This window comes from Theropithecus gelada, chromosome 12, assembly GCF_003255815.1.
Source record: "Theropithecus gelada isolate Dixy chromosome 12, Tgel_1.0, whole genome shotgun sequence".
NCBI classification, from domain to species: domain Eukaryota; kingdom Metazoa; phylum Chordata; class Mammalia; order Primates; family Cercopithecidae; genus Theropithecus; species Theropithecus gelada.
In genome coordinates, this window is record NC_037680.1 from 50,811,230 (window position 1) to 50,826,066 (window position 14,837).

Genomic DNA, 14,837 nt, shown 5'->3' on the forward strand with positions numbered 1-14,837 from the left:
AAGTAATGCCTCAAACTGTAAGAATCCTAGAAGAAAACCTAGGAAACACCATTCTGGACATTGGCCTTCAGGAAGAATTTATGACTCAGTCCTCAAAAGCAATTGTAACAAAAACACTACACTGGGAAGTTTTAAGGTAAAAACAAAAACAAAACCAAAAATTGGCAAGTGGGACCTAATTAAACTAAAGCGCTTCTGCACAGCAGAGGAAACTATGAACAGAGTAAACAGACGACCTACAGAATGAGAGAAAATATTCGCACACTATGCATCTAAAAAGGCCTAGTATCCAGAATCTATAAGGAACTTAAACAATCAAACAAACTAAATACAAATAACTCCATTAAAAAATGGGCAAAAGACATGAACAGACACTTCTCGAAGACATAAAAGCAGCCAACAAACATGAAAGAATGCTCCACATCAATAATCATCAGAGAAATCAAAACCACAATGAGACACTATCTGACACCAGTCAGAAGGGCTATTATTAAAAAATCAATAAACAACAGATGCTGGTGAGGCTGCAGAGAAAAGGGAATGCTTATATACCATTGGTGGGAACGTAAATTAGTTCAGTCACTGTGGAAAGCAGTCTGGAGATTTCTCAAAGAACTTAGAATAGGACTACCATGTGACCCAGCAATCCCATTACACTTGCATGTTCATCACAGCACTACTCACAATAGCAAAGACATGAAATCAAACTAGGTGCCCATCAATGGTGGACTGGATAAAGAAAATGTGCTACATATATACCATGGAATACTATGCAGCCATAAAAGGAATGAAATAGGCCAGGCACAGTGGCTCATGCCTGTAGTCTCAGCACTTTGAGAGGACAAGGTGGGCAGATCGCTTGAGCTCAGGAGTTCAAGACCAGCCTGGGCAACATGGCAAAACCCTGTCTCTAAAAAACCAAACAAGTCTAGATGCGGTGGCTCATGCCTGTAATCCCAGCACTTTGGGAGGCCGAGGTGGGCAGATCACCTGAGGTCAGGAGTTTGACATCAGCCTGACCAATATGGTGAAATCCCATCTCTTCTAAAAATATAAAAATTAGCTGGGCATGGTGGCAGCTGCCTGTAGTTCCAGCTATTCGGGAGTCTGAGACAGGAGAATTGCTTGAACCTGGGAGGCGGAGGTTGCAGTGAGCCGAGATCGTGCCACTGCACTCCAGCCTGGGTCACAGAGCCAGACTCTGTTTCAAAAACAAAACAAAACAAAAATTAGCCATGCATGGTTGCACATGCCCGCAGTCCTGGCTACTTGGTAGGCTGAGGTGGGATGATGGCTTGAGCCTAGAAGGCAATGGTTGCAGTGAGCTGCTCACTCCAGCCTGGGTGGCAGAGCCAGACTGTCTCAGAAAAAGAAAAAAAAAGAATGAAATTTTGCAGCAACATGAATGCATCTAGAGGCCATAATCCTGAGTGAATTACCACAGAAACAGAAAACCAAGTACTGCATGTGCTCACTTATAAGTGGGAACTAAACTTCAGATACTCATGGACATAAAGATGGTAATGATGGAAACTGGGGACTACAAGAGGTGGAAGGGAGAGAGGGGGCAAGGGCTGAAAAACCACTGGGTACTATGCTTAGTATCTGGGTGATGGGATCATTTGTTTGTACCCCAAACCTCAGCATCATACAATATACCCAGGTAGCAAAACTGCACATGTACCCACTGAATCTAAAATAAAAGTTGAAAAAAACTTTGACTTAGGAAACACCTTTGAGGAACCATAAAATACGCCATGTTTTGTTCACATATGGAACCAAACACAAGTCACAGGCATGACTGTTTTCTGGCCAAAAATAGAGGTGAGGGACTTTTCACAGGAAGCCTTTGTTTTTCTCTTAGTTCTGCTTTATATATGGGAGCAAAAACAAAGAAAAACATTTTTTACAAAATAGACGTCTAGTCCAACATACAGTCTTATACAAGTCAGTGATTAAAGACCACAATTCTATAGCTCTTGCCCTCAAGCTAAAAGAAAAAATTTGTATTTCCTAAAACCACATTTTAGAAAAGGCCACGTATACACGTTAAACATGGTCTAGCACAATTGCTGATGGCATGGGGGAAGGTTCATAATGTTGCTAAGTAAAAAGAAAGTAGGTTGCCAAACTGTCTCTGTAGTATGATCCTATTTGAATAAAAATTATTTGTATATATGTGTGGAAAAATCCTGGAAGTATACCTATATATAATAAATCTGGTTTTAAAATATTGTGTACAAGCCGGGCGTGGTAGCTGACACCTGTAATCCCAGCACTTTGGGAGGCTGAGGTGGGCAGATCACTTGAGGTCAGGAATTTGAGACCAGCCTGGCCAACATGGTGAAACCCTGTCTCTACTAAAAACACACACACACACACACAAATTAGGCGGGCGTGGTGGCAGGAGCCTGTAAACCCAGCTACTTGGGAGGCTGAGACAGGAGAATTGCTTGAACCCTGGAGGCAGAGGTTGCAGTGAGCCAAGATGGCGCCACTGCACTCCAGCCTGGGCGACAGAGCAACACTCCATCAAAAAAAAAAAAAAAAAAAAAAAAAAATTGTGTACAGATATTACAAAAATATATAAAAATAAATCTTGCTATCTTTCATTTGCTTTTTCATACATTGTTGCCATTCAACAATCTAAATGTGATACTTATTTTTGCCTTTGTACTATGCCAAGGGGTAGAGAATAAATTATATTGTCAACTCTAAAAATTCTAATTTGCCCATGGTTTAATTTCCTTCAGGCTTTATTTTAGGCTCAGGGATGATACTAAGTTGTATGATTAGATGAAGTCCCTATACAACGGCTCTCATTCTATATGATTTTTATAAAATATGATCAGAAAATCCAAGCCCCTATAATTTAAGAGAATTTTGAAGAATCAACTTTTTGTTTGTTGGTTTCTGAGACAGGGTCTTGCTCTTGCTCAGACATGATCATGGCCTATTACAGCCTCAACCTCCTGGGTTCAAGTGATCCTCCCACCTCAGCCTCCTGGGTAGCTGGGATTACAGGCATGAGCCACTGCATTCAGCTAAGTTTTTTGATTCTTTGTAGAGACAGGCTTTGGCTATGTTGCCCAGGCTTGTCTTGAACTCCTGGGCTCAAGCACGATCCTCCTGCCTTGGCCTCCCAAAGTGCTGGGATTACAGGAGTGAGCTACCAATGCTCAGCCAAGAATCAACATTATTAATGAAGAAAATGACAGATAAGCAAAGCCTAAGGAGATTTGGGGAGGGAAAATGAAATTTGCCAAATCAGATTACATGTTGAATTTGTTAATGGATTTTACTATTAGGTATATTGTGTAGGGTGCAAACAATAAGGAGGACAACCTTGGGTTTTCTGATGTAAAGAAACAATTTTAGAAAAAAGGCAGACAGATAAAATAAAGATGGTTTAACTGCCAGAAAGGGATTCTTGTAAAAGAAAAAAAAAAGTCAGTGAATGCTTGATATCTGATATGTTTTCACTACTTTTTATGGAAACGTGAATTCTATTATTATTTAAGATTCATTCCTTGCCAGCAGATAGCAGCCAAATATAAATCCCATCTGAATAACAATAATTACTACTGCTACTACATATTTTAATGAGCATTTACTATGTATACCACATACTGTGATAAGTGATTTGCATACATTGTTTTCTATAATCCTTACATTTCTTATATAAAAACATAATGCCTTTAGCAATAATATAGTTGACATATGCTTTATCAAAAAGAGCATTTTGGGGGGTTTCCCTTTTTAGTTTGATTATAAATAAGAATAATCAATGAAAAATGCATTGCAATTCCACGCAAGTATGAAGTATGTTTGGTTGTTTTGAATAATTTGAAATTTAGGCCACAAATGTAATTCAATCTCTTAGTCAAAAGGTTATTACTTTTTTTTTCCGAGACAGTCTTGCTCTGTCACCCAGACTAGAGTGCAGTGGCATGATCTTGGCTCACTGCAACCTCTGCCTCCTGGGGTCAAGCAATTCTTCTGCCTCAGCCTCCCAAGTAGCTGGGATTACAGGTGCCCAGCACTCTACCCAACTAATTTTTGTATTTTTAGTAGAGACGGGGGTTTCACCATGTTGGCCAGGCTAGTCTCGAACTCCTGACCTTGTGATCCACCCACCTCGGCCTCCCAAAGTGCTGAGATTACAGGCGTGAGCCACTGTGCCTGGCCAAGAGGTTATTACTTTTAAAGGCGTTTGTTTCTTATTTTATAAGAATGGCCATATTTAAAGCATACAGATTCAAAACATAATTAAGAACAAATTAATTAGTCCTGGTCCTGGGGGATGAGAATGGGGGAAAAGTCTCAGTTTCTAAAACAAGAAAAAAGCTTCCCTCTCCCCACCTCCCACCAAAATGCCCTTTAGGGCAAACTTCCTGGATTTGTCACTTGGGTTAAATTTATTGGGGAATGTGTATGATACTACCTATTATTACTTTGTGAGAACTTTATTTTTTAAAGTGAATATTCTGTCTATGCACAATTATTCCCTATTAGCACTTCTTTGCTCTTAATTGAGAATCTATATTCTTGATGTTTGTAGCTTCTGTAGATATCCTATGTAGAGTTCTTTTGGGGGATAAGAATAAGGAATCTTCTGTCCCTTAATCCCATCCTCAGTCCAGAGGCACTTACTTTTCTCAAACGAAGGAATCACAGGTTCACTGGTGCTTGTGTTTGCTATTGGCTCTATTGATGGGCAGTGTAATTCACCATTTCCCATGGAGCAGGAGCAGCAACCTGTATCAATCAAATAGTCCGTGAGAGTAGAGCCCAGCCACAACAGAAATGGACAATTTCAAGAGATGCCAAAGAAAACAAAACAAAATCCACTCTCACACACTTCCCATGTAGCCTCAATAGTTTTCACATGGTATCTATCCAAAAGTATTCAAATGTTCTCAGTCATATACAAAACATAAAAAACTTAATATCATCGAAGTATTGAATGTGGCCAGGCATGACAGCTTACACCTGGTGCTTCAGGAGGCTGAGGTGGGAGGATCACTTGAGGCTAGGAATCTTTTTTTTTTTTTTGAGGTGGAGTCTCGCTCTGTTGCCCAGGCTGGAGTGCCGTGGCGCAATCTCAGCTCACTGCAACCTCCGTCTCCCGGGTTCAAGTGATTCTCTCGCCCCAGCCTCCGGAGTAGCTGGGATTACAGGCACCTGCCACCACACCCAGCTAAGTTTTAAATTTTTAGTAAAGATGGGGTTTTACCATGCTGGCCAGGTTGGTCTAGAACTCTCGACCTCAAGAGATCTGCCCACCTCGGCCTCCCAAAGTGCTGGGATTACAGGCGTGAGCTGCCATGTCCAGCTGAGGCTAGAAATCTAAGACCAGCCTGGGTAATAGAGCAAGACTCTGTCTTTACAAAAAACTTTTTAAAAAATAGCTGGGCATGCTGGCATATGCCTATAGTTCAGCTTCTTGGGAGGATGAAGTGGGAGGATTGCTTGAGTCCAGAAGTTCAAGGTTACAGGGAGCAATGACTGCACCAGTGCTCTCCAGCCTGGGGAAGGAAGGAGGCTGGAAGGAAGGAAGGAAGGAAGGAAGGAAGGGAGGGAGGGAGGGAGGGAGGGGAGGAAGGGGAAGGAAGGAATGAAGGGAGGTAGGAGAAGGAAGGAAAGGAAGGGAAGGAAGGGAAGGAACTACAGAAATCTGGGATTGGATCTATATAAAGGGGTCAGGTTAGAGATGTAACATTAGGAACACAGTACAAAGGGTTCACATTAAAGCCATGGGAACTTACCTATTTCCTGACTCAGAAATTACCATTCTAGGCATATTTTTTTTATTTTTTTATTTTTGAGACAGTGTCTTTCCCTGTTTCCCAGCCTGGAGTACAGTGGTGCGCTCTTGGCTTACTGCAATCTCTGCTTTCCAGGCTCAGGTGGTCCTCCCGCCTCAGCCTCCTGAGTAGCTGGGACTACAGGCATGTGCTACCATGCCTAGCTAATTTTTGTATTTTTTGGTAGCGATGGGTTTTGCCATGTTGCCCAGGCTGGTCTCCAACTCCTGAGCTTAGGCAATTCACCTGCCTTGGCCTTCCAAAGTGCTAGAATTACAGGCATGAACCACTGCGCTCAGCAACATCCTAGGTATAATCTTGATGTATCTTGATGTATACTCAAGGAGATGTGAATAAAGCTGTTCATTACAGTATTGTTTCTAATAGCAAAATATTTTAAAGCAACGTAATCCATTAGTAAGGAAATTAATAAATAAAATTTGGTATATGCATACAATTGATTACATCTACAAAATGAATTCAAAAATATTGAGTGCAATAAGACATCTACAGTATAAGATTTATATAAAAATGTAAAAGCATATAAAAATACTATATATTGTTGACAGAAAACTACACATATTATAAAAGTATAGTAAAATTCTGCTCTGGAAGGATACAATCCAAATTCATAATAGTGGCTGCTTCTGGAGTTAACAGGAATGAAAGATTCTAACAAACATTCTGACTTTATTGGTAAGTTTTATTTCTTTTAAAAAAGAAAACTGGGCCAGGCGTGGTGGCTCATGCTTGTATTCCCAGCACTTTGAGAGGCTGAGGCGGGCAGATCACTTGAGGTCAGAAGTTCAAAACCAGCCTGGCCAACATGGTGAAAACCCACCTCTACTAAAAATACAAAAATTAGCCAGGCGTGGTGGCACACACCTGTAGTCCCGGCTACTTGGGAAGCTGAAAAGGAAGGATTACTTGAACTCAGGAGGTGGCGGTTGCAGTGTGCCAAGACTGCGCCACTGCGCTCCAGCCTGGGAGACAGAGAAAGACTTTGTTTCAAGAGAAGAGAAGAGAAGCAAAGCAACATATAATAAATAAGTTAACATATGTGATTACAAATCAAGGCACAAAGAAATCTCAGTCCTGACAGGCTTAGGCAAATACTGAAGTCCTGTCTTAGACTTTTTTTGAGACGGAGTCTTGCTCTGTCACCTGGGGTTGGAGCGCAGTGGCACGATCTCGGCTCACTACAACCTCCGCCTCCCTGGTTCAAGCGATTCTTCTGCCTCAGCCTCCAGAGTAGCTGGGATTACAGGCACCCACCACCACACCCGGCTAATTTTTGTATTTTTACTAGAGATGGTGTTTCACCATGTTAGCCAGGCTGGTCTCGAACTCCTGGCCTCGTGATCCACCCGCTTTGGCCTCCCAAAGTGCTGGGATTACAGGTGTGGGCCACTGCGCCCAGCCTAGACCTTTTTTTTTAAAGACAGGATCATATCTGTTGCCCAGGCTGGATTGCTGCAGTGTGACCATGGCTCACTGCAGCTTCAACTGCCTGGGCTCAAAAAATCCTCCTGCCTCAGCCTCCTGAGTAGCTAGGACTACAGGTGTGCACTACCACGTCCAGCTAATTTTTTTTTTTTTTTTTTTTTTTTTGTAGAGTCAGGGTCTCACTATGTTGCCAGGCTGGTCTTGAACTCCTGGGCTCAAGCAATCCTTCCAAAGTGCTGGGGTTACAGGTGTGAGCAACCATACCCAGCCTTGCCCTAGACTTTTAAAAGCCAGATGCAAAAATTCAGGATTGGAGAGAAACTGTTCAGTAATGTACTGGGGTGGGAGGCAGGTTTTTAGTTGCTCATAAATTCAAGATGAAATCATCAGAGTAAGCTAATGTAATGTTAGGCAGAATTAAATGTTTCTTTTCTCTTTATTCTTCACTCAGTCAACAAGCATTCATCAAATATTGAATGCTTACTGTGTCCTAGGACCATGGTAACTGGAATGCTATATTCAGATGTAAGCATCCCATTTTAAGAAGTACACTGAGAAACTAGAATGAATCCTTGGTGTCTCATGCATCTCAAACTTAGAAGGGTCAAATTGAACTCATTATCTTCCCCTACAAATTCTGTTCTCTCTGAATTCTCCTTCTTAGGTAATACCCACAATTACACATTCACTTAAACCAGATTTCTGGAAGTTATTCTGTTTCTCTCTTAGCCCTCACTCAGCTTCTAATCAGTTACCAAACCCTGTCAATACAACTTTGCCTGAGTTTGGCCTCACCTGTTTATCTAATACCTACTGCCCTAGTATAGGCCCCAAAGACTCAACTCTGCCATTATAGCATGAAAGTAGCCATAGATGACATATAAATGAATGAGCATGGCTATGTTTCAATAAAATTATGGACATGAAATTTAAATTTCATGTAGTTTTTAAGAGTCACAAAATATTTAATTTTTCTTCAACCCTTTAAAAATGTAAAAAACATTTTAGGCTGGGTGCAGTGGGTCACACCTATAATCCCAGCACACCGGGAGGCCGAGGCGGGTGGATCACCTGAGGTCAGGAGTTTGAGACCAGCCTGACCAATATGGTGAAACCCCGTCTCTACTAAAAATACAAAAATTAGCCAGGCGTGGTGGTGTGCGACTGTAGTCCCAGCTACTGGGGAGGCTGAGACATGCGAATTGCTTGAACCCGGGAGGTAGAGGTTACAGTGCGCCAAGATTGCACCACTGCACTCCACCCCGGGTAACAGAGCGAGACTCTGTGGCAATAAATAAACAAACAAACAAAACATTTTTAGCTGGTGGACCATACAAAAACAGGTGGTGGGCCAGATTTGGCCTATGGACTATAGTTTGTCCAAACCTGACTTACATCATTAATCTGGATTCAAACAGGCCTCCTTTAGTTCATTTTATTGATGGTGCTTGCCTGATACAATATTGTTAAATTAACTTATGTATGTGCTTAGTTTCCTAGTTAGGGCTTTCCTTCAGTTGTTACTTTTTTCTATATTCTCAGGTCCAAGGAAGTTTTAGAATTTAACAAAAGTGTATACTCACAATAGGACTTATAAACAAAAATCTAATGAATAATTTTACAAGTGAGTTTGCTGTGATTCAAATTCTTCATTTGACAAGTACTCATGATATTCAAAATAGTTCAAGGAAGTTTCCCTAAAACAAAACATTCAGGATACATGCTACAAAGGCATGTAGCAGTTTCTTTATGTTTAAAGATCAGGCTGGCTCACGCCTGTAATCCCAGCACTGTGGGAGGCAGAGGCAGGTGAATCACCTGAGCTCAGGAGTTCAAGACCAGCCTGGGCCACATGGCAAAACCCCATTTCTACTAAAAATACAAAAATTAGCCAGGCATGGTGGCAGGCACCTATAGTCCTAGCTACTCTGGAGGCTCAAGTGGCAGAATGGCTTAAACATAGGAGGCAGTGGTTGCAGTGAGCTGAGATCATGCTGCTGCACTCCAGCCTGGATGATAGAGCAAGACTCTGTCTCAAATAAATAAAAATAAAATTAAAAAGATCATACTTGTTTCTGGAATAGAGCTTGTAAAAAGTTCTGGTTCATTTATTCGTGCTGGACTCTCCTCGAAAGCAGTATTTCCAGGCTCCACCGCTTTGTGGCTCTGAGACTGATCAAAACCTTCATAGCTTCCTGCTTGGGTAGTCCGGTTCATGCACATGAGTGATATGCCAGCTATCAGGATGCTGCAGAACAGGGTGACCGCTGTGGTGATCATCTGCCGACATGAAAAAAAGGTACCAGGCCTTCACAACTTCATCTTGATAATCTTAGGGCACATGTTTTTGTTTTGTTTTGTTTTGTTTTTTTGAGATGGAGTCTTGCTCCGTTGCCCAGGCTAGAGTGCAGTGGCATGATCTCAGCTCACTGCAACCTCTTCCTCCCAGGTTCAGGCCATTCTCCTGCCTCAGCCTCCCGAGTAGCTGGACTACAGGCACCCGCCACCACGCCAGGCTAATTTTTTGTATTTTTAGTAGAGATGGGGTCTCACCATGTTAGCCAGGATGGTCTCAATCTCCTGACCTCATGATCCACCCGCCTCGGCCTCCCAAAGTGCTGGGATTACAGGCATGAGCCACCGCGCCCAGCCATCTTAGGGCACATTTTTGATGGACAATGTATCGCCACAGTTTTAAATACTCTAGAACAGTGGCTCTTTTAAAAAGGTAAGTATATGTAAGGAATATAAGTTAGTTGGAGAGAAATTAGGGTTTGCTTGTAATCACACAAGGTTTTTAGATGCTTCTTTCATTATATAGCAATTGGTTACCAACACAGCCACTGGTTTCCTTTACAAGGTATCTAAATGATTTCTCTCAGATGTTTTCTTTACTTCTAAGTTTCTGCTCACTTTCACGTATAGTTCATGCATACTTCAGTCACTATGATATTTTTATGGTAATTATATTAAAAAGAATTATAGCTAATATTTATTGAGCACTAATCAGATGCCAAGACTAGTCTAAATCTTTTATATGCATAATCTTGTTTATTCTCACAAAAATGCAATAAAATCCAAAATTGCAAAACAGAAAAAAAGAGTAAGAAATCAAAATTATGTGGAGAGGTTTTTTAAAAACACACACCTTTGGACTCTACCCCTAAAGAATTCTGCAGGTCCCACAAGCCACCTACTCTATGGCTTTTCAAGCATACTTTTCCTAGATACGTTTTGTCCTGAAATTTATATTTATATAGGATTAAGAGTCAAGAATTTGACCTTTATTATTGCTGCTAACTTATTAAATGGTTTTAAATTAATCACTCTTTTCTCCAGCAGAGGAAACACAATTCCTAAGTATGATTGAGAACATTCAATGAGTTTTAAGCAGTTAGAAATCTTCAGCTAAAAATGGACTTAGACATGTAAAATGGTAATGTTCTAGGTGAGACAAAGTGATATAGAATCACCAATCTGATATGCAATAAATTGAAATAGATTTTCAAAGTTAATTTTAATGTAAGTCTAGCAAGGCACATTAACAAGCTAAAAGGAGACATTCACAAGAACAGAACTGCCAATAAACTCTTCCCACCTGTTCTTTTCCATAAAAGAAGGCTGAGTCAATGCTTTCTCCATTGTGTTTTCCAGTTATCAAAAGAACACCAACAAGGAGAGCAGGAATTCTGCAATCACAAGGGTTATTGGGAGAGAAAAAGAAAGGATGAATAGTAACTGTGTATATGGAAATGTGTAAGCAAACAGAGAACTACCAACTTACCCCCAGCCAGATATTATGATGATTCCAACAGGAATTTGTACCCTCTCTCGCTTTTTCAAAAGAAATAAAGAAATTGCTAGAAGGCCTAAGAATAAGAAGATTGAAAGAGAGACAGTTACTCAACATTGATCAGACTGCATGAAACTTTATTTCCTTTTTACTTTTTTAAACCAAGCTTATTTCATAGTAGTCTGTGATTTTTGCTTTAGAATTTATTCCTTCTAAATAAATGCTATTCTCAATATTTTGAAGCAAGTTTTAAATCAAAATCATTCATTATTTCCCTCATATATTGTTTCTTTACTCAATTCTTTTCATCTGTGAGGATTTGTTTTATTTTCTCTCTGGTTTTGTTTATTTGTTTGTTTGTTCTTTTGGATAGGGTCTCACTCTGTTGCCCAGGCTGGAGTGCAGAGGTGTGATCACAACTCCCTGCAGCCTTGACCTCCAGGGTTCAAGTGATCCTTCCACCTGAGCCTCCTGAGTAGCTGGGACCACAGCCACATGCCACTATGCCTGGCTAAATATTTTTTTTTTTTGTAGAGACAGAGTCACAGTATGTTGCCCTAGCTGGTCTTGAACTCCTGAGCTCAGTGGATCCTCCCACCTCTGCCTCCCAAAGTATTATGGGATACTCATGGGATTACAGGCATGAGTCATTGTGTGTGGAGAAGTATTTCTTTCCAAAACCCCTAATCATTTTATTGTTTTGACTCATGTGTTTGGAATTTAAGTATAATTGAAAAACATTTTTTTTTCTTTAGACAGAGTCTTACTCTGTTGCCCAGGCTGGAGTTCAGTGGCATGATCTTGGTTCACAGCAACCTCTGCCTCCTGGGTTCAAGCAATTTTCATGCCTTAGCCAAACGAGTAGTTAGGATTACAGATGTGCACCACCACGTCAGGCTAATTTTGTATTTTTAGTAGAGATGGGCTTCACCATATTGCCCATGCTGGTGTTGAACTCCTGGCCTCAAGTGAACCACCTGCCTTGGCCTCCCAAAGTTCTGGAATTATAGGTATGAGCCACTGGGTCCAGCTGGAAAACATTTTCTAACTGAATACAGAACAGTTCTAAAAATAAAAACACCCCCCTCTTCTGGTGCTAAGAAGTATGGGCAACTCTTACCCAGGTTATGTTTTTAGAAAACGTCCTAAGTGTAATGATAGGGCTTAACACTAACACACTCTGAATTTAATACAAACACAAATATTTTGAAGTTCTTGAACTTTCCTTACAACTTATATGTAATTATGTATACAAGTAACATTTTATCTAATAAATTCTACATAGTTATAGGATCTTAGAACTTTAAAGTTGAAAGGGACCTCTATTTTAAATTAGCACCTTCATTTTATAGATGTGGAAATGAGGGTTTGCCCAAGTCATACAGCCAGCAGAGGGCAGAGTGGGACTAGAAACCTAGCCTTTTGACACAAGCTAAATTATTTGTTTCTTGAATCAGTTACTCAAATTCAGATTTGTGGACCCCTAGGGTGCCTAAGACATATTATTCAGGATCTGGGAATTTCTATGAGAAATTTTAAGTCTTTTTTTTTTTTTTCAATGGTAGTCAGCTGTGTATCCACCTTGTAACCAACACGTAGTCTCATGATTTCAGAATTTACATTGGGTTTATTTTTATTTTATTTTAGAGATGGGGGTCTCACTCTGTTGCCCAGGTTGGGATGCAGTGGCACAATCACAGCTCAAAATTCTGGGCTCAAGGGATCCTCCTGCCTCAGCCTCCTGAGTAGCTGGGACTACAGGCATGTACCAGCATGCCCAGCTAATTTTCACATTTTTTATAGAGAGAGAGTCTTACTATGTTGCCCAGGCTAGTCTCGAACTCCTGACCTCAAGCAATCCTCCTGCCTGGATCTCCCAAAGTGTTTGGATTACAGGCATGAGCCACTGTGCCTGGCCAGAGCTTACAATGGATTTTATATTAAGTTTGAGTCAAGTGAAGTCCAAATGATATTACAACACACAGTCCAAATGAAGTGGTAGTTTGAAGAAAGAATATCGGTGAGATAACAAGGTCAAAACCCCACATATGGAAGTAAAAGCAAGGCAAAAAAGCTACAGCAGTGAGTTCCATTTTATGTTTCAAGCTATGATTTACATTAGCAAAACAAGACCCTTTGTCGTGTTAATTAATGTTGCTAATTAGAATTACTGGGTTTGTAGTTTTGCTTGAATAGAATCTGTGAATTTGCTTTGGTTTTAGAATTGCATATGAGCTGTATATAAAGAATACATACCTAGATTTAAGATTGTACAGATAAAATAACACAGTGCTAGATTTAATATAATTTGACATTGAGGTCCTTGAGAATTGGTTTTCTTTACCACTGTTCCTCCCTCAGTCCATTTGTACACTGTATAGTTGCAGTACCAGGGAAACAAGTAACCAATCACAAAAGGGTACCATCTGTGTTACAGTAGCAAAAGCAGTCTTTAAAATTCTAATGTGCATCACTCCTGCCTTGTGAAAAGAACTATATACAAACAGGCAGAATCCAGCTAGCCCTGGATCTCTCACTGAAGAAGCTGTGACAGCTCCTGCCTAAATCAGTCTAATTTTTTGGGCCTATTTCTCAGTTTGCAAAATGAAGGATTTAAATTAGGCCAGTGTTTCCTAAGGTGTAGAGATTATAGGTGTCACAAAGGTGAAAATGTTTTGACTGGGTAAGCATTTATTTTAAAGTGTATTTGAAAAAAATAATTAACAAATGAAACCTGGGATTTTATTGATATAAGGCTCAACTGATTAAAGTTTTTTTAAAAAGTTAATCAATTTTAAGGAAAAAAGAACAAGTAGTATGCAGATATGGCAAAAATTGTGAGGATGGTATGAAAAAGAGTAAAACTAAAAATGATCGAATGGGATGACTTAAAATGACATTTTCAGGTCTAAAATTCTGTCATAGCATAATAATCTGATGGTTAAAGGGCACCTTTATTGGGTTTTGGGAATTTAGAACAACTTCTTTGAATAGACTTTGGCATGCATGCTTGAAGAGGGTTTCAGAGATACTTAGGACATTTTAATTGATTGATCTAGTTGCTGCTCTCTTATTCTGATTATAAAGTTAACCTGAATAAGCCTAGTTATTAGAGATCAAGTTGGTCCATGGATATTTTGAAATATAAAGTCTTTAGGCTCTTTTAATTTGACATTGCATAAAAACCCATGCTATGCAAGATGTGCTTGCCTTTAAGAAGCACAAACCATCTTCTGTTTGTGCTGAATTTTTCATTCCGTGATTCCTCACCACGTTGTTGCTTCACTTCAAAAGGCTGTTGACTGAGATGGTACCTGCTTTTGATCCTGAAGGCATGAAATCAAAGGTCCATCCTTTGTAGTCACTTCCTGACACCTGCCTCCTACCATTCTACTATTTCCTTTTATGTGTCATTTTACAGGTTCAAATTTGTAGAATGAAAACAAAAGAGCCACACAGAATTTTTCACAAGCATATCAGAATGTATGCATCCATATAAATATTATACTTCAAAATAGCAATGTGCTACAACATTTTGAATATCCTTTTTGGAGCCAGTTGAAATGAGAAACAGTCTTTCTCACTGGGTCCTTTTCTATTTCCATGCCCTTTTATTCCCCTAGTTTTCTTGTTCTTTTATTACCTCTAATCCTTCTATTTAATAACTACCATAGTTCCATTTGTTTAGTGCCTACCATGTACCAGACATAAATACTCACATCTCATTTTGTCCTCAAAATAACTCTGTAAGGTGCTGTAACCTAGTTTTACAGATGAGGAAACTGAGGCTT

At 40.0% G+C, this 14,837-nt stretch overlaps 1 protein-coding gene across 4 annotated transcripts in view; it reads right to left on the reverse strand.

Annotated features, from left to right (window-relative positions):
* GPR155 (G protein-coupled receptor 155) overlaps window positions 1-14,837 on the reverse strand; it is a 51,462-nt gene that overhangs the window by 14,660 nt on the left and 21,965 nt on the right. For all 4 annotated transcript variants that reach the window (XM_025404262.1, XM_025404261.1, XM_025404259.1 and 1 more), the window contains 4 exons: window positions 11,038-11,122; window positions 10,852-10,942; window positions 9,323-9,533; window positions 4,654-4,758 (listed from right to left, as the gene is read on the reverse strand). In XM_025404262.1, coding sequence (XP_025260047.1) covers window positions 4,654-4,758; window positions 9,323-9,533; window positions 10,852-10,942; window positions 11,038-11,122 — 492 coding nt within the window. The remainder of the gene's footprint in view (window positions 1-4,653; window positions 4,759-9,322; window positions 9,534-10,851; window positions 10,943-11,037; window positions 11,123-14,837) is intronic.